Here is a 23549-nt window from a genome sequence, read left to right as displayed (position 1 = left end):
TCCTCTCCTACTCCATTGCTCATATATTGTGTTTTTGTTTTTTCAGGATGTGCGTTTGTGACGTTCACTGCTCGACAGATGGCCCAGTCAGCGATCAAGTCTATGCACCAGTCCCAGACCATGGAGGTGAACTTAGCATTTTTACAGACGATGCGTCACAATATCATAAAACTGTGACTGGGAATCAGGAATTAAATGAATCATATTCTTGCTGTTACTCTGTGATTTATGGATCCCAACTGGGTGTAACATGCAAAAAGTGAACTCCAAACTCCAAAACATAAAAAAAAAACTGCATGATGTAGTTGTAGATGTAGTTTGTTTGACCACACATACATGAACATGAATTAGTTTCATTTGTTGTATTACTTTAATAGTTCTTTAAATAATGAGTTTAATCTGTATTTTCTCTGTTGCACTTATGCTGTTTCAGTTTAAAGACAACCTTATTAGGTTTTAATCTGGGTAGAATGTGATAAGATAAAATAAGATAAGATAAGATAAAAGAAGATAAGATTTTTTTGATCTGAGCATGGGGAAAGATCACTGTTGACAGCAACACTGCAAATATCTAAATCTTACCAAGTGTATTTTCTCATTTTTAGTCCAATATCTCATCACACTTAAAATAAGACAGAAGCAACTAAAGAGGAACTTTTCAGTGAGATTTAAGAACTGATTTTTAGACAATAGATCTGGAAAATCTGAGTTCAAGAAATCTTACCAAAATAATTTTCACTTGTTCCATTGGCAGATTTTTTTTGCTTAATTCAAGATTTTTTTGCTTAATTCAAGCAGTTGCAGTTGCACATAGTGTGATGTGACCCATGGCATGGCCCCGTCCTCCACTGAGGGTGTAAAAGTATTCAGGGCCTCTACAGTGTGATGAGGGGTTGGTTAGTAACAGGTTTGTCCAAATGTGTGAATGTTTTTGTGTTGTTTCAGGGCTGTTCTTCACCCATTGTGGTGAAATTTGCAGACACTCAGAAAGACAAGGAGCAGAAACGCATGGCTCAACAGTTACAACAGCAGATGCAGCAGCTCAGCGCTGCGTCTATGTGGGGAAACCTGACGGGGTTCAACAGTCTGGGGCCACAGTATTTAGCAGTGAGTATGTGCTTACAACACCTCTGTGTATATATATATATGTATGTGTATATGGATATGTGTATATGTATGTCTGTGTTTCATGTATATATGTGTGTGTATGAGTATTTGTATATGTGTATATATGTATGTGTATGAGTATATGTATATGTATGAGTATGTATATGTGTATATACAGTATATGACTATGTGTATGTATGTATATGTGTATGTGTATATTATATATATGAGTATGTTTGCTGGTACATCTTAAAGAATCAGAATATTGTGACAAAAGTTCAATATTTAACTCTTTCAGTGCCATAGGCCGATTAAATCGGCTTTACGAATACAACCTTTAAAGTGCCACGGGCCGATCAGATCGGCTTTGGAGAACACGCCATGTTTGTGTACAAACACCATCCACCCCCATTTCTATCTCACATTTCGATGACGTTCTTTCAAATCTTCTTGCAAATTGCGATCAATAATGAATCGGCTGCGTCCGGTGCGTTTTGAATCTAAGTAGCAATCGGTCGGATGTTACCGAGTGGTTTTTGACCAAGGAAGAGCTCGCGTTTCGTTTTCTGCTTGGGAATTTTATGAATGAATTTATGAATGAAATCATATGCAAATTAGATGGCCATTTTGTAGTAATATCGTAAACACAGTGATCTGTCAAAACAGTCCCATCTGCTAGAAAATGAGTTCTGATGACGATTCAGACTTCGATTATAAAAACGACGCAAAATACTGAAAAACGGAAAATTCTGTGGCACTTTTAAGGCTTATTAGCCCCTTAACTGTCTGGCACCGAAAGAGTTAATCACTCATTTCAGAAAGTGAAAATTTTATATAGCCGCTGTCAGGCAGAATCCTCTTATGTCCAAAATAGTTGTTTTTCAGGAAACTGGAAAAACAACATATATTCTAAGTAAATTAATGGAGTTTAAAGATGTAGTCAAAGGCTGTTTTCAACACTTTATTGGTTAAATGTTTCTAAAACCATCAGGCTAACGTGAAGACTGACCAATAGAATTGTTTTATGACAAAGAAAAAAGGCCATTAATGGTCTTATGAGGTTTCCGCCCAACAGTGACAATATATTCTAGACCAGAGGTGTCAAACATATGGCCTGTGGGCCAAAACCAGCCCTCCAAAGGGTCTGTTCTGGTCCATGGGAGGAATTTGTGAAATGCAAAAATTATACTGAAAACATTAACACTCATGGGTGTCAGAATAATTTGTAAAATTACACCAAAATGTTTATATTTAAAAACTATCCTGTCATGAAAAACCATGTATGACCTGAAATGTTTTAAGAAAAATAAGAGTTAAAAGTGAAGACCAGATGAAGGCCACTGCCAAACCGACCTGGGCTTCCATAACACCTCAGCTGTATCAGGAATCTTTTTTTATTGACTTCATGAAATATTCCAATATTTTAAGACTTTCATCAGCTGTAATCATCAAAATTAAAACAAAAAAGGCTTGAATAGTTCACTTTATGTAATGAATCAAAAATGTATGAAAGGCTCATTGTTTGAATTAAATTGTGAGTAAAAAGTGGATATTTTAACAATATTCTAATTCTTGGAGTTGCCCCTGTATGTGATAATCTCATGTCCATCGTCCTGGTCATTAGTCGTGCATCAGTTTGTTGTTTTTCTGTTTTCTGGGGTTAATGCTTCCTTTCTCTGTGCAGCTTTACTTACAGTTGCTGCAGCAGTCAGCCTCCACAGGAAATGCACTCAACAACCTGCACCCCATATCAGGTACACAACAATACACACACAGAACACAGGTGGGATTAAAGGACGTTGACATGGGACACGTTCAGTAGGAAAATATTATGTGATGTAAGATTAGGTTTTCATTTGTTTAATATTTTATTGGCTGAGTGATGATGTTTGTGTCTTGAAGTCCAAGTGGATCATAATGAGGATTTAGAAGAACTGCTTTACTAAAGTGACCAAGAGAGTGAATGGATATAGTCTTAAAGTTAAACTGGATCAGACCAGCACTGATTCATGTGTAATACTGATCAGTGGTTGTTAAATGAAATGTACGTTCTCTACGTCCTGTGTACCAAACTTCTCATTGTTAGTCTTAACCCTCTGGTATCGCACCCATAGAGGTCCTTCTACTCACCAAAAGCATGTCATATGCACAGCGCCAAAGTAATATCAGCCTTTTTTTCATACAGTTTATTGTAACTTTTTGAAAAACGTTTTGTATTTCATCAACTTGAGCCATAAACAAAAATACTAAATACTACTCAACAATTGTCATATTTTTTACCCTTTAAATGCCATCTTTTGTCTTTGTAAATGCTTTTCGCCCATGTTTAATACAGAAATCAAAACTGTATGTATATATCATGTTTTGTTAAATGGACAAATAAATTACTACTTGTACTAGTAAACAAACCTTTTTTTTTTTTTTTTAATGCAAAAACACTTTTTTTCAATGTACTACATAAAAATGTAAGTAATATTTTTTGGCATATGTCAGTGATTAACAGCAGCATTGCTTAATATGCATATTATCTTTTGGTCAAATGTTAAATGCTAAAATATGTCAAAAGTGCATTTTTTACTCACTTGGTAGACGGGTGTTTGTGTAGGAATTTAACATTCTTTACAATGTGCTGGTTTTAGTGGCTGGGTCAGAATTGAAAAAATTATGCAAAAAAGAACAACTTTTGAATTCTGACCTAAAACTAATTGTTAAAAATATTAATAATTTTCATTTTATAGCATAAAGTTCAAAAATATGCTCACCCTGATACCAGAAGGTTAATTGTGTGTTTGCTTCAGGTCTTAATGCCATGCAGAATCTGGCCGCTTTAGCAGCAGCAGCGACCGCCACACAGGCCACGCCCACAGGCTCCAGTGCCATGACGACATCAAGCAGCCCATTAAGTGCACTAACAAGCTCAGGTATGAAATACTACAGCACTGTATTTCAGAAGAGGTTATGATGAGGTTAGATTAGAGACCAAACATGATCCGAGGCTGTCTTTTTTTTCATTTTTATTCATTCATTTTTATATTTTTATTATTACTATTGATTTATGTTTTAATATTGTTGATTATGCTTCTGTTTTTTTTTTTATCACAAAAGAGATTGGATTGCAGCTCCAGATTTTCAGAGTTATTTCAGTCATTTTAAGTCCAGATGCTGGTGTGAAATGTGAATCTTATCTTCCGTTGTCATTGTCCTATAATATGAACAGTCAATGCTCCTCCAGCAGGCTCCTCCCCCACCTCCGCAGCACCTCCTCCTCCGTCAACCCCATGACGTCCCTGGGGGCTCTGCAGTCTCTGGCTGCTGGTGCTGGAGCCGGCCTTAACATGGCTCCCTGGCAGGTAGATCCAGGAAATCAGGATGTGTCATGATAAACACTGTGGATTCCTGTAAATATCAATGAACTAAACATATGTTCAGATACGTGACATTTGGCAGAACTTCAATGCTCTTTACTCTAAACACTTGGATGATAGTTTTAGGTCATTTTTTAATATTTGAAAGTGAAAATACTACATGGAGACCCTTTAATATCAGAATAAAGACAATATGTGACTTCCTTTAGGTTCGTTGTGAAGTTCTGGTTCTGTCATGTGTTAGATTAGATTAGATTAGATTAGATTAGATTAGATTAGATTAGATTAGATTAGATTAGATTAGATTAGATGGAACTTTATACATATAGTTCTTATCTATACGCCCCTCGCACGTATTGTATCTTATTTTGGCATCGATCCAGCTGATGTCATCATGTCTATCTGTGTGCTGATGTCAGCATAGACATAGACAGCAGATAAATTTCAGCCATTATAAGTAAATGGGGGGAAAAGTTTTTTTTTAATTCATAAAAAAATTTGAACTTTGACCCTACTTTTCCGGGTCACTGGCAATCTATAAACCAGTTTGGTATGAATTCAAACAATGGTTTTACTGCTAGAGTGTTAACGAACAAAGAAACAAACCAAACTAAAAATAATACCCCTTGCCTCGCCTTCAGGGTAATATAGTTCCTCAGGGTTTCTGCAGGTCATTAAAAAGCATTAAAAGTCATTAATAGATTTTGTGAAAATTAAGGCCTTAAATGGCATTAAAAAGCATGCAATTCAATGTCCAGAAGCATTAAAAAATTAAATAACACTAGATGGAAAAAAAGCAGTTATTCACGATTTATTTTGATTATATAAACATTTATAATTTGATCAGAAGTATAGTGTGATTGACAGGCGGAACCCTTTAATTGGCTATTGTTATGGTTGATACACGAAGTCACAACACCAGTGCTTGGAATGCAAGTCCTGTGAGTGTGTTCATGCTGTGACGAAAGAGTGGAGGGAATATTAGCAAATGTGGGAAAAATGGGAAAATGCAAGTTTCAGCAGAAGTGATTGGAGGAGGAACTATTCAGAACCTGGTTAAACCCTGTGGATGGTAAGTGTACATATAAACTGTATCTGTAGTTGGACATGGGTATGAAATTTGTTTAAAGTGGCATTGAAAAGGGCATTAAAAAGTATTCAATTAGATTTGCTGATACCTGCAGAAACCTTGTTATAAGACTGTATTGAGGTTTTGCACCACGTCACATGATCACGTGGTTTTCTGTTTACGCCATATTGGTAGCAAGCTTTCCTTGGATCGTACAGTTGGCCATTGTTGGTGATATTTATCTTTCTCCTGTGTAGATCTACAATAACGTAAAGCTTTAAGTAGTGTGATCATGGTAACCACATGTGTTGCGGTTGGTTGCAATAGATGAGTTTCATGTGATGTATGCATACATTAAGTCTTGGAGGAGGAAGTCACGCCGAGTTCGTAGCGTGTTAAATGATGGACCTGCTAAACTCCTGTGTGCCATGTATTACTTAGCTTTCACCAATTATAAGTTAGGCAGAAAGACCGCTCGGTTCAATGGTGGCAGCGGTGGTTCTGTTCTGTCGACTGTTGCTTATAGTTTTACTGCGGTTAGCGTAGCTTCTTAGTATAGTTCGCCTGCATGCTTGTTGCGCTTAGCGGCATGGAAAAAAGAATTGCCATCATGTGGTACGGTGATGAAGACCCCTTTAAACCTACCAGGAGGGCTTCCCCTGGCCTATCACCTTGTAGAGAGAGCGGATTGTGGATCTACCTGCTCCCTTTGAGTTTCCTCAGCTGGAAGTGGCAGTGGGAGCTACGGCAGGCGACACTGGTGAGTTCAGCGGGGAGCTGGAGAATACTCCCCACCCGTCTGTGCAAGTTTGCTTTCTACTATGGAACAGCCTTCCCGATGCGGTCAAGTCAAATTATGCGGCCGTCAAAGAGAAGATTTGATTGGCTTTTGGACAGAGACAGTTAATGGACGTTTTAGAGCTAACATATCGGCTCGTTTATGAGTTCTTGGGGAGAGCCTGGAGGTGTACATGGCTGATGTGATCCGGCTGGGAGCTGGTACTCCTGTTTTTACCTCCGAGTTATGAGTGCATCGCTGTTGTTAGTAAACATTGAAACTCATCTATGGTGCCTTTATCACAAGCAGACATACTCACAAATAACAAAACACGCAAACACAGAGTCCAAAGAAAAACACGACATAAAGCAACAGTTCTGACTTTCTGGATCCAGATAGCGTGCCTACCAATATGGCGGTGTAAACAACAATCACATGACCAGTGACGTCAGCTGCAAGTCCTCAACTGATCCCACCATGGCAAAGTTTAAAAGTTAACAGTAAAATAAAAAAAATTAAGTGCAGGGAAGACAGACTGAAAATATACAACCGTGATAATAGTGATAGTAGTCGTAATAATAATAATAATAATCATCATCATCATCATTATCATTATTATGATAAAACTAAATGAACAACAACACTAAACTGTCCGCTGTGCTGTTGTGTGTGTACTGTTGATGCAGGAATGGCTGCGCTGAATGGAAACCTGAGCTCAGGAGGTTTGTCCAACGGCTCCGGTAGCACCATGGAGGCTCTGAGCCAGGCGTACTCGGCATCCAGCAGTACGCCGCCGCCGCCCTGCCCAGCCTCTACAACCAGAGCCTGTTGTCCCAGCAGAGCATCTCCGCCGCCGGCAGCCAGAAGGAAGGTGAGTCAGAACCAGGGCAGTCAGTCGTTTATGATGGAGTCTGTAAACCACAGGGCAGAGACAGAATAAATAACATGTTTAACCCTTCGGTGTCCGACCACAGAGGCCCTTCATCACCACTGAAAGCACTCAATCTGTGCAGCCCGTAGTAATGTCCCATTTTATTCATACAGTTCATACAGTTTTTAACTTTTTACATTGTTCTGTATTTCATCAACTTGAGCCATAAACAAAAATACCAAATACTCAATAACTGTCACATTTTTAACCCTTTAAATACCATGTTTGTAACGTAAATAAATCATATATTTTGATGCAATATACTACATAACATTGGATTTAACATTTTTGTTAAACTTTCAATCAAACAATGAGAGATTTGGCAAAATTGTCATTTTTCCGTTAGGCAAATTTTATGTGCATGTTACATTTGCACAATTTGAAGGTCAATGGAAAAGTGACTAGTGATTAACAGCACTTTGTTTAAAACACATTATTATTTTTTACGCAAATGCTAAATGCTAAAATGTGTTAGCAGGCATTTTTTACTCACTTGGTAGAGGGGTGTTAATGTAGAAATTTAACGCTGTTTACAATGTGCTAATTTAGTGGCTGGGTCAGAATTTAAAAAATCATGCAAAAATCTACACTTTTGGATTCGGACCTAAAATAAATTGTAAAAAAACATGACCTTTTATAACATGAAGTGTAAAGTGTGCATAATATGCTCAGATACTGGCAGATTAATTAAGAACGATGAGTTCAGGAACACACAGGAAAAAATACCCAGAGAGGACTTGATTTAATGTCTGATTAGAGGCAGTTTAACCTCATCAGTCACAGAATTAAAGTTTGTATCATTTCATGGTTTTTAGTTCTTGTGAAATAGAAAAACAGATTTTTTGAATAATATGAATCTTGACATTTTATCTAGAAACCTGGTGACAGGAAGTAGTGTTTCTGCACATGAGGAGACGTAACATCAAACAAACCCAATTTATTTAAAGTGTCAGTGTGCATTTTGTACTCACTTGGTAGAAGGGTGTTAGTGTCACAAGTTAACATTATTTACAATGTGCTGATTTAGTGGATGGGTCTGAATTTTAAAAATCATACAAAAATCGACAACTTTTGAATTCTGACCAAATATGAATTGTAAAAAATAACATCACCTGTTATAACATGAAGTGCAAAGTGTGCAGAATATGCTCACCCAGATACCGGAGGGTTAACTGAATAAGTCATCCAAATTTCTCGAAATTACAACAAATGCAGAAGCTGTGTTTTCAGTTAAAGCCACATTTCCAATCAGGCACAGTTTAGACTTGGTCCTTTTAGCTCTGTGACCGCCATGTCTGATACCCTAGTGTTTTATATCTGTCTGTCTGTTTGTTTTTATGCCTGTTTTCATTTTGTTTCCAGAGTGTAACTGGCAAACCATTGAAACTTGCTGCATTTTATCAGTTTTGTGTGGAAATTGTGTGTCTGTGTCGCCCCTTTTGCCTTTTGTTGTCATTTTGTTTCCAGAGAAAACCCAGAAAACCCTCCTAAAGTCTGTGTACGTAATACAGGGTTCTCATGGGGTATGAATTTACAAATCTGCATTTAATACCTTAAAAAGTCTTTAAAAGGTATTAAATTAGGTCTTCAGTTCTGTTGCCATAAAGTGGTTCAGTGTATTGTTTTAAATGTGTCTGTTAAATGTATAAACTGCAAAGAACGTAACATTAGTCTATTCAGTTCCACCCATTCCAACCAGACAGTTTATATTGAAATTAGGACCCAATTATTGATAACTTCGCATTCCCGGTGGGAAATGATCACAGAACATTCAGTTCAACACATGTGCAGCTGTTAGTTCAACTCAGAATGATGGAATCAATGCATTGGGGTAAATAAATAGGTTCTTTGATGAAACTGGTCCATAAAAACAAGACTTGGAGCTAAAAATTCAGACCAGATGTAGACTAATGTTATGAAGCAAGTTTGGAAGCATTTTGGTGTATTTTAAGAATAAATATTCCTGAGATAAAAGAAACTATTTTTCAGATAAATACATTTTATATTATTTTACATTATATTTTACAAAAATCTGTATGTAACTCAGTCAAAAGGACCCGAAAATTACACACTATTATTTTTTTGAATATCTCTTTATTCTCTCACAGGTACATTTTGGGAATTGAACTAATTATTCAAGGCAGAGTGTTTGACAAAATGACCACTGTTGCAAATCATTCACGATTTATAGTGTTTAAATCTTCAGGTTTTGTATGTAACACCAGTGGACACGATGGGTTCCACACCAAACCTGGAATGAGACTGAGACTGATGAAAAACCACTAGGATGGACACATTTAACACAGTGTCTTTATTTAGAGTCTATAGAAGACCATTTACACACGTTTTCACATCTAATGCACTGACACCTAGGTAGATTTAATGTCCATATTTGGGTCCTATTTTTGGACCCAATATTTGACTAAAATTCATTAATTATGGGATGGCTCAGAGCAAGAGTATAATTTTTTTTGCATTTACCTGAGGTCATCATTAGGTCCATCCCGAGGAGAAATATGTCTACATTTACCTTTTATTATTGGGTCTAAAAAGGTGGAAAAGTACCAGGTACCAGAATGAACCCAGTTTCATAAAAGCACCCAAATATATTTTCCTAAATTCCTAAATTCTACGAGTCAGAAATGTTTGCCAGTATGGCTGTGAAATTGGGTATTTGATTCTGTTCTAAGTAGTCTTAAAAAGGTTTTAAATTTACCCTGTAGAAACCTGTGGGAACCCTGGTAATAGATGTGATGAATGGAATAAAATCAGACCAGTGGTAGATTAATAATACAAATCATAGGAATATGATACATATTAAAATCCAGTTACTGAACCGTTTTTTTTTTTTTTTTTTTTTTTTTTTACTTTTTATTTTAACTTTTTTAAACACTTTTACAGCACAGTAACTACAGTAACAAAGCACAAAACAACAAGGGGGGGGGGGGGTGTTGCTGTACACTCATCTGCTTTTCTGCATCAGATCTGGTAACAAGAATTAGCATCTTTGAATATGGTCCGTTTCTCCCAAATTCGATTAAAAGTTTCCACTTTAATCCTCAGACGAAACCTTTATTTTCCATGGTATATATTTCCTCTATAATGTCCAGCCATTGCTGTGGTCGAAGAGGGTCCCTTTTGAACCAGTTCCTTGTACCAACCTTTTTTCAGGCAAGAATTAATATTTTAAATAATTAAGCATCTTCTCTTTTAATTACATCATCAGGTATTAGACCCAGGTAGATAGATAGTCTGGGGGTCCATTGGAATTTTATTATTTGAAATGACCTCCGTTGTTACTGAACCGTTTTACTAATTACCTGATGGACAAAGGTTCCAGAAGGTTCCACATCTTCACAAACCTGTTTTTTTTTTTTTTTTTTTAAGTAAAGTAAAAATCTTGTCCCCTACAGAAGACAAAAATGCATTATGTAGTCTCAGGAGGATATGGAATGAGTTATGTGTCAGTTATAGTGTTCATACACAGATTTCATGGACACAAATAATGTCCTCCGTCTCCTTTTAAAGACAATAAACGTCTTCCATTTCTTGCCCAATTGTTTCGTAGATGTAAGAGCCGTCCCTGTGTGTCTCTGATGCCTGTCCTGTCCTGTTGTGTTGTTGTGATGCCTGTCCTGTGTTGTGTTGTGTTGTTGTGATGGCTTTTCTGTCAGAGTTGTTTGTGCCGTGTTGGTCTCACCTGCTAAGGATTCTGTCTTGTTTTAACTTTGCTGCATCAGCCAGAGAAAGTCGCAGCACCGGTAAGACGTCACCACCATCACATTTCTATTTCCGTATGATACAACTGTCATTACATCTGTTAACACACACACTCTATGACCATATATTGACCCATTTACTGAGCCGTAGTTCGTTGAAGTGCAAGTATGTGACGGTGGATTGTGATGTGCAGGTCCAGAAGGTGCCAACCTGTTCATTTACCACCTGCCCCAGGAGTTTGGAGACCAGGACCTGCTCCAGATGTTCATGCCCTTTGGAAACGTCATCTCAGCTAAGGTCTTCATCGACAAACACAACACCTCAGCAAGTGTTTCGGTGAGTTCACACACGATAGAAATCTCATATTTACATGTTTATCACCACAGAGGACCTGAAATGGTGAATACTATCAGGGTGCGATTTGTTGGGGGGGGCATCAACCCCCCCTCTGGTTTTTACATTCTTACTTCTGCTTAATGAATTCATCCTCGGGTGGGACAACCAACCAATGTAAATAACAGCAGGTTGTGACAGTTTTTCTTCCACCTATATCCTACATTACCGACACTAATGTTCACCTGAACCAAACGTTGGCAGTTTAAGAATAAACAAATGTCCTCATGCACTGGGTGCCGTAGAAGGGGGGCTAAACGTGACAAATTCATGGGGCCCACGCATTTGTGTGTCCAGTACAGGTCAGAAGTTGTGAAAATTTCGTATAAGATCTGCTGTATAATAGAAGAACAGAACCTGGGAGTTGGATGTTGGAAGTATGTAAAGTTTCACACCAGCGTTAGTAACATTAGTCATGGACCACACCCCCATGTATATGAGTGCTGCCCCCCCACCCCGACAAAAAAAAAAAAAATACACACCCCCTCTGTTTTTCTGACAAATCGCACCCTGAATACTATTACTGTGTGTATTTTATTTGTGTGTTTGCTTGGATCAGAAAACTTGATGGTATTTAACTGGTTTTCACTTTATCACTAGCAGAGGGCAGCCATCTTGAAATAAGCTAGTCCAGTAGAACCTCACAGTACGACTTTAATTCGTTCCATGACTGCGCTCGTTTTGCGATTTACTCGTTTTACCATTCAGTTTTTCCCATTGAAATGAATTGAAATATAATTAATCTATTCATCAGCACCCAAAAAAACACCCAGAAATCTGTTTTTAAACGGAAAAAGTGCAGTAAAAAAAGAAATATCAATTATAAAAACAAACTGATTTTTTTTTACTCGTTAACTAATTAACTTCTGTTTAAAAACCCTTTTGTTACTTCATTTTGTTACTTATTTGTTTATTTTTCTACATTTTACTGTTTTTTTTCTGTTTGTTTTTTTAAATTCTCTTTTTATTGGTATTTTCCATGGTTCACATATTTATTCACATAGCAATTCACCATTCTCATCCATTCATCTGAAAATTACAATTGAATCTCACAGCGATACTTCTGTGACTCTACCGACAATACAAATAAGGATCGTTGGTCCTCTCTCAGCAATACCAAAGATGTAATTTTTACAGTACAAAATGAAGAACTAAACTCCCTAGAACAGGAATCCGGGGGTGCACATTTATGGTATTTAGCTGTTTTTTAAATAATTTTTCTTCAGTTTTGTTCAATTTGTGGCTTATTTTATTCTCTTCACTTGTTATTTTGTTTGTTATTCATTTTTGTTAATTTTATTTTTGTACTTTTTAGTACATTTTTTGGATTTTTTTTTCACGTTAACTAACATTAGCTGAACATCAAACGAAAAGGTATGAAACATTTATATTAGTTGATGCTTTTGGTCAGTGGTGGGTGTTTGGGTCTTTATGGTTTAATTCCTGTTTTTCATACATAATAATCCACCTCTTACTTCCATTGGAGTCCAGGATTCATCAGCCTCACTTCCCGCTCCTGTTCTGGATGTCTGTTCTTTCCCATCAGGCTTTGTGAGTTACGACAACCCGGTGTCGTCGCAGGCGGCCATCCAGTCGATGAACGGCTTCCAGATCGGCATGAAGAGGCTGAAGGTGCAGCTGAAGCGTTCAAAGAATGACAGCAAGCCCTACTGAAGGTGCTGGGGCACTGCAGACTTAGTTAGGAGGGGTGGTCTTATGGTAAGTGGAGTAAAAATAACAAAGACTGGTCCACTCAGAAACTTGTCTGTGCATTACAGGGTCTGCTGCGCCACCTCCTGGTCATCATAACATGTCCAGGCAAAGAGACACACGAAGCTACGTAAAAGAGTTTTCAAGACAGACTGGGTTCTTACTGTGCTCTGTTGTGGTTTATGCACTTATGCACTGTTTTCCTTCTAACAAACCAGAAAACAGACGTATTTACATTTAAGTTGGAATCACTTCTTCAGTTTGCTGTGGTAGACTATACACATATGAGTTAATTGTTAGGATGTGTTGCACATGGACAGTCGGTGCCAAGACCATCTGTTTTTATTTCCTGTTCATTTCCCCCACCCCCACCACCCACCACCCACCCATTAAAGCAGGCTACAGCTGGAATAGACAGAGCTAGACTTAATTAGTACGTAAATAAAATTACGTTTGGTTTTTTTTTTCTTTTTACAAATGCAAAATGTGAAAACTTTAAGATTTGATCACCAAATATACAGAATTCGATTACTCATTAAGGAGGATCTCTGCCAAAACATGCAGGTAGCATTAAGACTCATCCTGTGTTTGTGTGTTTGTGTATCACATATGGTCGTGACAGTAAATCACCCCATCGACGCTGCGATGGTTGGATTCTGTTCCACAGCTAAAGTTACAAGTCATTTGAAGGAAAACTTAAGGTTTTGTGAATCTGCTGTATTTCCCTTATAAGTGATATTGCTACCTCCATCGTAAAGATTCAGGAAAGACCCGACAAATTAGTCTCTTGTTATTATTTTACTAAATATCTCTGTCCACACGTCAACAAAAAACTGACTCCAAACGTGTCCAACATCTGGTCCTGTCCATAGTTGTTGTTGTCCAACCTGTGGACACCGTGGATAACAGTGGACGTAGCAGACGCAGAGGCTTTAATCTGTCATGAAGGTGAAGCAGCAACAAGTTCAGTCATAAACATGTTTCCTTAAGTGTTGGCTGTGGAAGTTTATTCTTTACATGATGTGGATTTGTTCATAACACCGGTCCCATCTGGTCTGGTCCGTCTCCTAAAGGTATCGGTGCTGACCTCAATGTAGTACAGGTCAAACACGGATTTTTATTTATACACCTGGGTTTGATGTTTCAGGTGCAGCTTCATCTCACGAACACATAAAAGACATGAACAGAATGGGCTGAAATGACATCGATTAACTATCTGTATGTTTTCCATGAACAAACGAATACATGCGGTCAGTATTTGCAACCGTTTACATGGAGAGAAGAGGCCCAGACATAGAGAGTACAGGTTTCATGCCCAGTTATCTAAAAAAGGAGTGATGTCTTTATTGCCATATGAGTGTTTGAACTTTTCCGAACCCCGTTATCTCTGAGTTTGGTTTGATCTGACTTGTTGTTGCGTGACCTTTACATGTGGCCTCTGTTCTAAAGCTACACACACACACACGGACGAACTGTGTTTTATACAAACACACACAGACTGGAATTGACATCTGTATTAAATAGGTTTTATTTTTATACTTTGAGCAACAGAAATATTGCATTTGTAGTCTTTGCGCAAATATGGCGACGTAATGACATGGAAGTGCGGGCGTTTGTGCATGTTTTGGTGGTTCTCCTCCTGTGCTGCTCACATTCTTCTGAGATAGTACTAATGTGTAATTCTCTGTATAAATGTGATGGCTGAAGTTGTTTCTACTTTGAATCCAGGTGTTTTGTAAAACATTCATCAATGTCCCTCAGCAACTGTCCAGCCAGCTAGCTGCTAGCTGATCCATAGAGGGCTACACCACTACGTCTGCCATTGAATATCTTCAGTAATTGAAGGATTCTTATAAATGTCTAAATGCTTAAGAGATCGTGTTAGTTGCTTAGACTTCCAGGAAATTGTGTTTTTAATAGAACTAGGAAGTGTGAAATTTGTGGAGATGTGTATTGAAAACTACTCTGCCTTTTCTATTTTATATAGGTTTTATACTTCTCCTGTGTTGGGGAACTATTTATTGCCTAAATTAATCTGAATTGAAAATGTTTTGAGAGACAAATGTGAAGTCCAACGACCCCTCTTTATCTCCTGGTGTGTGTTCTTTCCTCGTCTACTTAGTGTTGTTTTGTTGTAGTGTGGGTGCTATCAGTATAGCATGAACTGTGTGTTTGTTTCCATCAGTGCTGCCGAGTTCAATCAGCCTCCTTTCCCGTTTTCACATGCCTTACTATGAATATGTAATGTTGTTTGAATAAAAGTGGACACAGGGAGCAAAGTTCAATGAAGAATCATCTGTCCCATGTGCCTATAATGACAGAGGTCACTATCTGGAAAAAGTCGGCCCAGACTTTTTTCTAATCCTAAAACTAGTTTCTAAACTGATTTCAGGTCTGTGTCCAAAATGAAAGAGTCTGAAATGTGACAGTGTTTGTAAGTGCAGTATATCGTCACATCGCTTCAGGTTTATTGACATGAAACCAGCTGAAGTTCACCTGTTTCATGTAAAGCAGTAGAATGCTGTCTGTATGGTAACGCTGGAACTGTGTCAGTGTATTACAGACAAAAAGCATTCTCGCTGTTGCACAGAAATTGTAGTTTATCAGAGAAACTGATCCGGCAGTTGTAATTCAGGATTACTTGATGAACTCTGTCGAACTAAAGCACAAAGTGGACGGTCAGTTATGATATTTAGCTGTTTATGCAGTTTTATGGCCTTGATGATGATCCAAACTGAAACTTTTAAGTGTCCAGTTAAACCATACCAGGGGAAGAATCTGTTTACATGAAAACAGGAGATAAACAACCCTTAATTTTCATTATTGTTAAATCTGAGTAATGTGTGCAGTCATTGACACATCAGTCATTGAGTGTGTGAATCTCTGTTACATTTTTGTATTATTATTATTATTAGACGACTGAACAATATTATTTCATCCTTCATATTCTTGACAACTTGTTTACCATCAGTAAAATTTTAATTTTGCTGTACCTGTTTCAGAAATGATTGATGGAATATAATACACTTTACATGCTTACTTTACCTGAATACGTTACAAGTCAGATTAAACGATGCAACTGATAATCTGTCCATTCTGCAATGTTTTACTGTTAAATTTATGAACATTTTTCTGTTTAATTTTAAGATGGGCTATAGGTATGTACAGCAACACGGTATATAATACACACTGTTACAGACATTTATACCAATTATGTGCTACTTTTTTTTATTTTCACAAGTAAAACTTTACAGGTACTGTAAAACACTAACACTATTACACTATTATCAAGACCATTAACTTCATGTGAGATATTCAATGGCATCCTCGTGCTCAGTTTTAAGAGCACCATACATAATATATCTGGAAGGGGAGCATGTGTAATGAAAACAAAATGGGCACCAGGATTGATCCCTGAGGGACACCATACATAATGTATCTGGAAAAGGAGCATGTACAGTCACGAAAAAAATTATTAGACCACCCCTTGTTTTCTTCAATTTCTTGTTCATTTTAATGCCTGGTACAACTAAAGGTACATTTGTTTGGACCAACATAATGATACCAACAAAAATAGCTCATAGTAGTTTTTTCAGAGCTGATATCTATCCATTTTACATGTTTTCTTGATAATAACCAAAATCACTTCAGTTGTTACATCAATATCTATGTCATTGTACTGACAAAAACAGTGCTTTTAGACATTCCATGTTTTCTTTTCTGTCTTTTTTAGTCACATGACACACACAGGAGTTAGTACTGGATGCTTAATCATTGTTTTGGATGACTTTTGATGGTCTAATATTTTTTCCGCGACTGTATAATGAAAACAAAATGGGCACTAGGATTGATCCTTGAGGAACACCATACGTAATAGTTCTGGAATGGGTGCACATAAAATAAGATAATCCTTTATTAGTCCCACATATGGGGAAACTTGCTGCATATAATGAAAACAAAATATGGCCCAGGACTTATCCTTGAGGCACACCATACTAAATATTTATGGAAGAGTGTATGTTTTGTCTGTTGTTGATAGTTCTGGACCTACTTCCTCCCGCTGAAGGTGTAAAGCTAACAAAACACATCCATGATATTATATTTTATATATATTTAAAAAAAAGCTTGACAATTCCATAGAACCGATGGCTTTATCTGACTTCTCAATAAGTTTTTATGGCAGCAGATTATTGTACGTGGGATTTGGTCGAATAAAGTACAGTGCAACCGTTCGGATCATTGATGTTTTTGTAACAGGTTTTACATAGGGATCCATCAACCTGTAAAGACACAACATCATTACTTTTTGTTTGGGTTTCTAACCTTGGGATTTGTTTACAGCAACAAAATACTTTCCCCTGGTTTTATTTCAGATGGTCACATTGTGGACAAACTGAACTGTGGGATGGAAAACTAAAGTAATTAAACTATTGATTGTATATATTTTAATAGTTTACCATGTTGTTTTAGGGTTTCAGATATATTTTATATATTTCTCAGCCATCTAATAACATACTATTATACAGATCCACCAAGATCTGTAAAGGAAGAGGTAGAAAATAACTGAAACTACCTCACGGTGGTCCACGAATCATTTCCAAAGCTGTATTACCACACTCTGCTCAAGTGGAGGTTAAACAAGTATAGGTAGAAACACTGATTCAACATCTGTTCTGCAGCCAAAGTGAAAACATACAGGTTCTGAAATGTAAAAGTTGAAAGTCAAACATTTTTTGTGACTGTTTCTGTGCAAAGCAAACGAAGACTAGCATGAGCATTCATTGTAACGTGCAAATTTTCATTTAATTTTTATCTTGTTACAACTTTCCTATTGTTTTTGTCATATTTATTTATTCAATTTTAATTTATTGTAAGTAATATTCTTCAATTTTGCTTTGCTTTTATAATCTGTATAATAATAAAAATCTTTAATAATAGAGCACATGTCAAAGAAATCAATAAAATGCTAAATAATAAAACATAATGAAGGATGAGAGTAAAATGTTGTAAAAACAAATAAGGTAAACAAGTAGCTATATTTAAACTGAGATCTGATTTCAAGTAAAAGCAGTCAGGAGAATTGACTTAAAAGGTGACAATGACTCAAATGACTTTATTTTTACAGGTCTAAATGTAATCTGCATGTAGGCCACAATGATCTTTAAAAGTAATCAATAATATCTTAAGGTTAATCCTAAAACAAACAAGGACCCAGTGTAAAGAAGGGTAATATGTTCATATTTCTACTTTTAACTCATTTTAACTTTCATTAAAGATAAAATGGGTCTCATGTTGGCAGCACAAAAACATGAGTGTATGATAATCATTATTAACACATCTCTAAGGGAGCATCTATAAAGAAAACAAACAGGCCCCAGAATCAATCCTTGAGGGACACCATACATAATATATCTATACGGGGAGCACATATAATGGAAACAAAGTAGGCCCCATGAATGATCCTTGAGGGACACTATGCATAATGTATATGTAAGGGGAGCATATGTAATGAGAACAAAATAGGCCCCAGGATCGATCCTTGAGGAACACCATATTAATATTTCTGAAATGAGAACATGTGTAAAGAACAACAAAATAGGCCCCAGGATCGATCCTTGAGGAACACCATATATAATTCTGAAATGAGAACATGTGTAAAGAACAACAAAATAGGCCCCAGGATCGATCCTTGAGGAACACCATATATAATATTTCTGAAATGAGAACATGTGTAAAGAACAACAAAATAGGCCCCAGGATCGATCCTTGAGGAACACCATATATAATATTTCTGGAAGGAGAACATGTATAAAGAACAACAAAATAGGCTCTAGGATCGATCCTTGAGGAACACCATACATAACATTATTTTTTTATTACATTATTATTTATCTTCTTGTACATTTAGGCTGAAATCAGTCTTGATGTTTGGAAACTGCACAATGATACAAAAATAACACTGGGAAATTCTCCTCAAATGCTTTAAAACTAAATTCACAGGCCACACGTAGAGAATAAAAAAAAACTCTATTGACGTACGATAACCGTGAATTTGCTTATTCCTACCTCTAAATGTTCCAGATAAAACCAGACCTTAAGGTTTTTCCAGTGGTTCGTGGTGTCCTGGTCTGACTGCATGTTCATCTCAGACTGTGTGGGGACATTGTTCAGGTTGTTGTGTGTCCATGTTGTTGTCGTCGTCGTCGTTGTCGTCATTCTCCACCTTGGTACATGTAGCTGTGTGTTGGTCATCGATTCCACACTGATCATTGTCTGTTTCTTTTCTCTCTCCTGTCTTGTTCCATTGCTGTTTAACCCAGTTTTGTCTCCCTGTTGTGTTTTTTTCTTTTTTTCTCTAGATCTCTTCCTGTTTGCCCTAGCATGTTGATGTGGTGTCACAGTCCATCGTCCAGTCCTTGTCTTCGCTTCTCTGATGCTTCTGATTTCACTTATGACTTTGTGTTTGTTAATCAATACCAGGAGGTTTGGGGTTTTTTTGTCGTCTGTGCTGCCGGTCGGGGCATCGGAAAGACCACCGCCCACGTTTCTTTAGTACTGTTCAACAAAGAGAATCTATTTTGTAGAAGCGACTGACATAACCACTAAATTTTTGCAGAATTAGTTTGACATGAGTCCAATCTTTCACTTTGTTTTATCTCTTGTATCGTGGTGTGGTCTTTCCCGTGCCTCCATCTTGGGTGTTTTTGTTTTTTGTATTTTTTTTCAGTTTTGTGTGTAAAAGCAGCCGATCAGTCTGAAGATGACATTGTGTTGGAGTGTTGCTGCATGTTTCAGATAGAAAAAGCCTTAGAAGTCAGTGATTGATCCTGAGTGGTTGGAGGTTAAAGATTCATCATTGGGAGTTAATGTTTGCTCAACATCAAGTTTTAACTTTTCAGCCACAACAACACGATGCTTTTTTTTTTTTGTTCTTTTTAATGTGGATACTTCAGGATCCACACAGCCTTTGTTTTGTCACATTACCCATAATATGCATGTTTATTTGGATATGCACTGAATTACTTGGCAAAATGTGAATTTAGTTTGTGTTCACTTGAAAAACGATGAATAAAATGGTGCCAAATGTTTTGCATAATCACTACCCCAGCCCGCCCCCATCTGATTCACTTTTACTGGTCATTCTTTGTAAAATCAGGGGTTGGTGGTTTGACTTCATGTCCATCAAATGAAAAGACTCTCACCAGTATCATGGACTCAGATGCCGTTTTGTGTGTATTGTATTGTGTTATTTTGTATTTGTGAATACAATCCCACATCCATGGAGGCTGCAGTCGACCCGTTTTATTAAAGTGCACAGATTGAGCTGTCAATCACACATAATCTTATCCAATCGTCTCATCTTGTGTCCTAGAAAGGAAACAACCCTTCGCTAAGACCCCCCACACACACACAGTTACTGTCGCTACCTCTGGCAAGTTTTACCACTTTTTTGCAACAGTATCAACAAAAGATAGAAGTTGACAGAAAGACAAACTGAAAAACAAAACCTGCATCTGAAAAATGCACTTTTTTTTTTTAGAAACTAATAACTTGCTATTTTTTAGCAGAACACTATTTGGTAACAAAAGAGGATTAGGGCCACTAGGAAAAAAAAAATTAAATTAAGGTCCTACATATTATTATTATTATTATTATTATTATTATTATAATTATTATAAAATGAGAAAAGTCAGAATTCAGACCTTTTTTTTTCTCAAAATTCTGACTTTAATTTCAGATTTCTGACTTTTTTCTCAGAATTCAGACTTTAATCTCAGAATAATAATAAGAAAAATATTTAAAACAAAATTCTGAGAAAAAAAAGTCAGAATTCTGTCTTTTTTCTCACTCAGGATAAAAATAAAAAATTATATTGGATCTTTTTTTTTTTTCCCAGTGGCCCTAATCTTCCATTCGAAACCCAATAAATAAACAGTTTTTGGTCTGTATTTCTTATTACAAATAGCATTCTGCAAGAAACAAGATATTTGAAATTTTCTCAAAAACTGCAATTTTCAGGTAGGTTTAGTTTTATGACTGTCGATATGACAACATTCACATGATCATTATTTATTTATTTATTTTTATTTATTTATTTGACAGGGACAGTGCTGTCAAACATAGTTGTAGCGGATGTAATGCGTATATAGTTTCTAGCTAGTGCTAATTCTCAACTCCAGTCACTGGTTGGACTCTTCCACAACATTGCAGTACAAGTATAAAACATACAGCATTTAAAACGATCATACCATACAATTCAATAATCCAGTGTTTTATTTATATGATATGAGGCATTCATTTCCGTACATTTGTTCATGAAGTCAATGTAAAATCTGGAAAGTCTATGTTCAGGACAAACATCCAACAACAATGTTCTACACATCAGTGTAAAACAGTTTATTTGATATCCTGGTATTTAAGATAATGGTTTTTTTTGGTTTTTTTTGTGTTTTTTTTTTATTGTCACTGCTAGCTAAACTGAATGAAGCTAGTGTTATCCTGTTTTTTAGTTGTGTAAAGCGTCAGGTTATGATCCCAAATCCTGGTTTGGATCCGTATGTTAGATCAAGTAAACATCAGCAGAGGTCAAAATCCTGCCAACATTTTCCACAACTATCAAATAAATGCATCTATATCAACAATAGTTTAGACAAAGACTTGACATGGACACATTTAAGAACAAATTCCAGCTGAAGACGATGGAAGCTGAGAGCAGTAAGTTAAAGTATTAAATACGATTAATTATGATTGGTTTAGATGTCTAAAGTAAAAATGTTTTCCAGATCCTAGTGCCTAGTTACGGTCGCTAACGTAGGATTGGATAGTAGCCATTTCTGGGAGGAGCTCAGCGAAGGGTTAGTGGGCGTGAACATGGAGGCTCATGGGAAACAACTGTGAAACTGTACAATAACAAACTTCAAACATTCACAACAGACACTAGTGAACAGTGTTTTAGTTAATGTCCTAGGACGGTGGAATATAGAAAATGGGAGGTTTATCGTGGATTCAGGTTTCTTTATCGGTGCCCTTAGGTAGATTAGGTTTTCAGTCTGACAGTCACAGTGTTGACGCAAAAAAAAACACTTAAATAGTCAAAGTCAGCTTTATTGTCAGTTTTGCCAAATGTACAGCAAATAATGAAAAGTGAAACTGCAAAAACTCTATAAACAGAATAAACAGAATATAACTATAAACATGTAAACTAACTATAAACAGAAAATAAACATAACTATAAACATCTGTGACTATAAACAGAATATAAAGATATAACTATAAATAGAATATAAACATATAATCCAATAAAAAAAAACAGAATATAACCATAAACAGAATATAAACATGTATAACTACAAACAGAATATAAACATATAACTATAAATAGAATATAAACATATAATATAACTACATACAGAATATAAACATAGAACTATAAACAGAAAACATATAACTATAAACATATAAGTATACACAGAATACTACAAACAATATAAACAGAATATAACTAAACAATATATATATATATATATAAACAGATATAACTATAAACAAATATAACTAAACAGCAGGAGGTTGAGGAGACAATAAATAAATAATCAACAAAAATATTAACATAAATACATAGAATAAAAGTAATATGTTGACAAATAATCCTGCGATCTAAAAAGCAAATAATAAAAATGTAAAGAATTACTGTACAAGACATAGGTTAAGTGAATAAAACCTGTTAATAAATAACAGTACATTTTATTTATAAGATCAGGTTGACTCTTAGAAAAAAAAAAAGCTTGTAAAGTAAAGCAAAAAACATAACTCAGTGACTGATGCACTTCGCTGATTAAAAAAAGACCTGATTCCATTAGATCATAGTTGTTTCCTGTTCTATCTGGGATAAAACCCATGATAAGGTTTCATTTTTCTCATAATTCCAACATCAGGATCATGTAATCATTCCTGTAATCCAGCACAGGGACATCAGTAGTTTCCAGTCATCTTAAACATTCCTGCTGAACCTCAAACCATGTGACCTCTTCCATCCGTCATCGTCCTGTTGTGAACGAGTGTAGGATTTATACTAGGGCTGAACGATATGGACAAAATTTCATATCTCGATATTCATGCCAGATATCTCGATATGATATGATATGACCACGGGTTCGGTGAAAACCAAGCATTTTTCACAAAAATACAAACATCATAGCACAAAACAATGTGGAAAGTGCACTTTTATTCATAAGAACTCACTGCCAGTCATCAACATTAACATAAAGTACGAATAATTAAATTACAAATTGTAAAAATGAAATTTGTTGTGACTTCCAGAGCTGTACATGCAGGGCGAGCGCGGGGGAAATCTATATCATTTATTTGTTGCTTTTTCAATGTTAATATCTTGAATGTTCATATTTAGATATAGATAGGATAACGATATATCTTTCAGCCCGAATTTATACTGAACATCACATCATACAACAGCAG

At 36.3% G+C, this 23549-nt stretch overlaps 1 protein-coding gene across 1 annotated transcript in view; it reads left to right on the top strand.

Annotated features, from left to right (window-relative positions):
• LOC115411601 (CUGBP Elav-like family member 1) overlaps positions 1 to 19647 on the top strand; it is a 41133-nt gene extending 21486 nt beyond the window's left edge. Inside the window, 13 exon segments of the mRNA XM_030123793.1 lie at positions 47 to 126; positions 946 to 1107; positions 2792 to 2861; positions 3906 to 4028; positions 4343 to 4359; positions 4362 to 4440; positions 4443 to 4457; positions 7006 to 7089; positions 7092 to 7190; positions 11164 to 11283; positions 11286 to 11306; positions 12910 to 13082; positions 19433 to 19647. Of these exon segments, the coding sequence (XP_029979653.1) occupies positions 47 to 126; positions 946 to 1107; positions 2792 to 2861; positions 3906 to 4028; positions 4343 to 4359; positions 4362 to 4440; positions 4443 to 4457; positions 7006 to 7089; positions 7092 to 7190; positions 11164 to 11283; positions 11286 to 11306; positions 12910 to 13037 (998 nt within the window). The 3' untranslated portion in view covers positions 13038 to 13082; positions 19433 to 19647.
• Positions 19648 to 23549: the final 3902 nt, after the last annotated feature.

The sequence above is a fragment of the Sphaeramia orbicularis genome, chromosome 3 (genome assembly GCF_902148855.1).
Source record: "Sphaeramia orbicularis chromosome 3, fSphaOr1.1, whole genome shotgun sequence".
In the NCBI taxonomy this organism is placed as follows: domain Eukaryota; kingdom Metazoa; phylum Chordata; class Actinopteri; order Kurtiformes; family Apogonidae; genus Sphaeramia; species Sphaeramia orbicularis.
The sequence above is the reverse complement of the archived record's forward strand: the minus strand, read 5'-3'. Positions and strand labels throughout refer to the sequence as shown.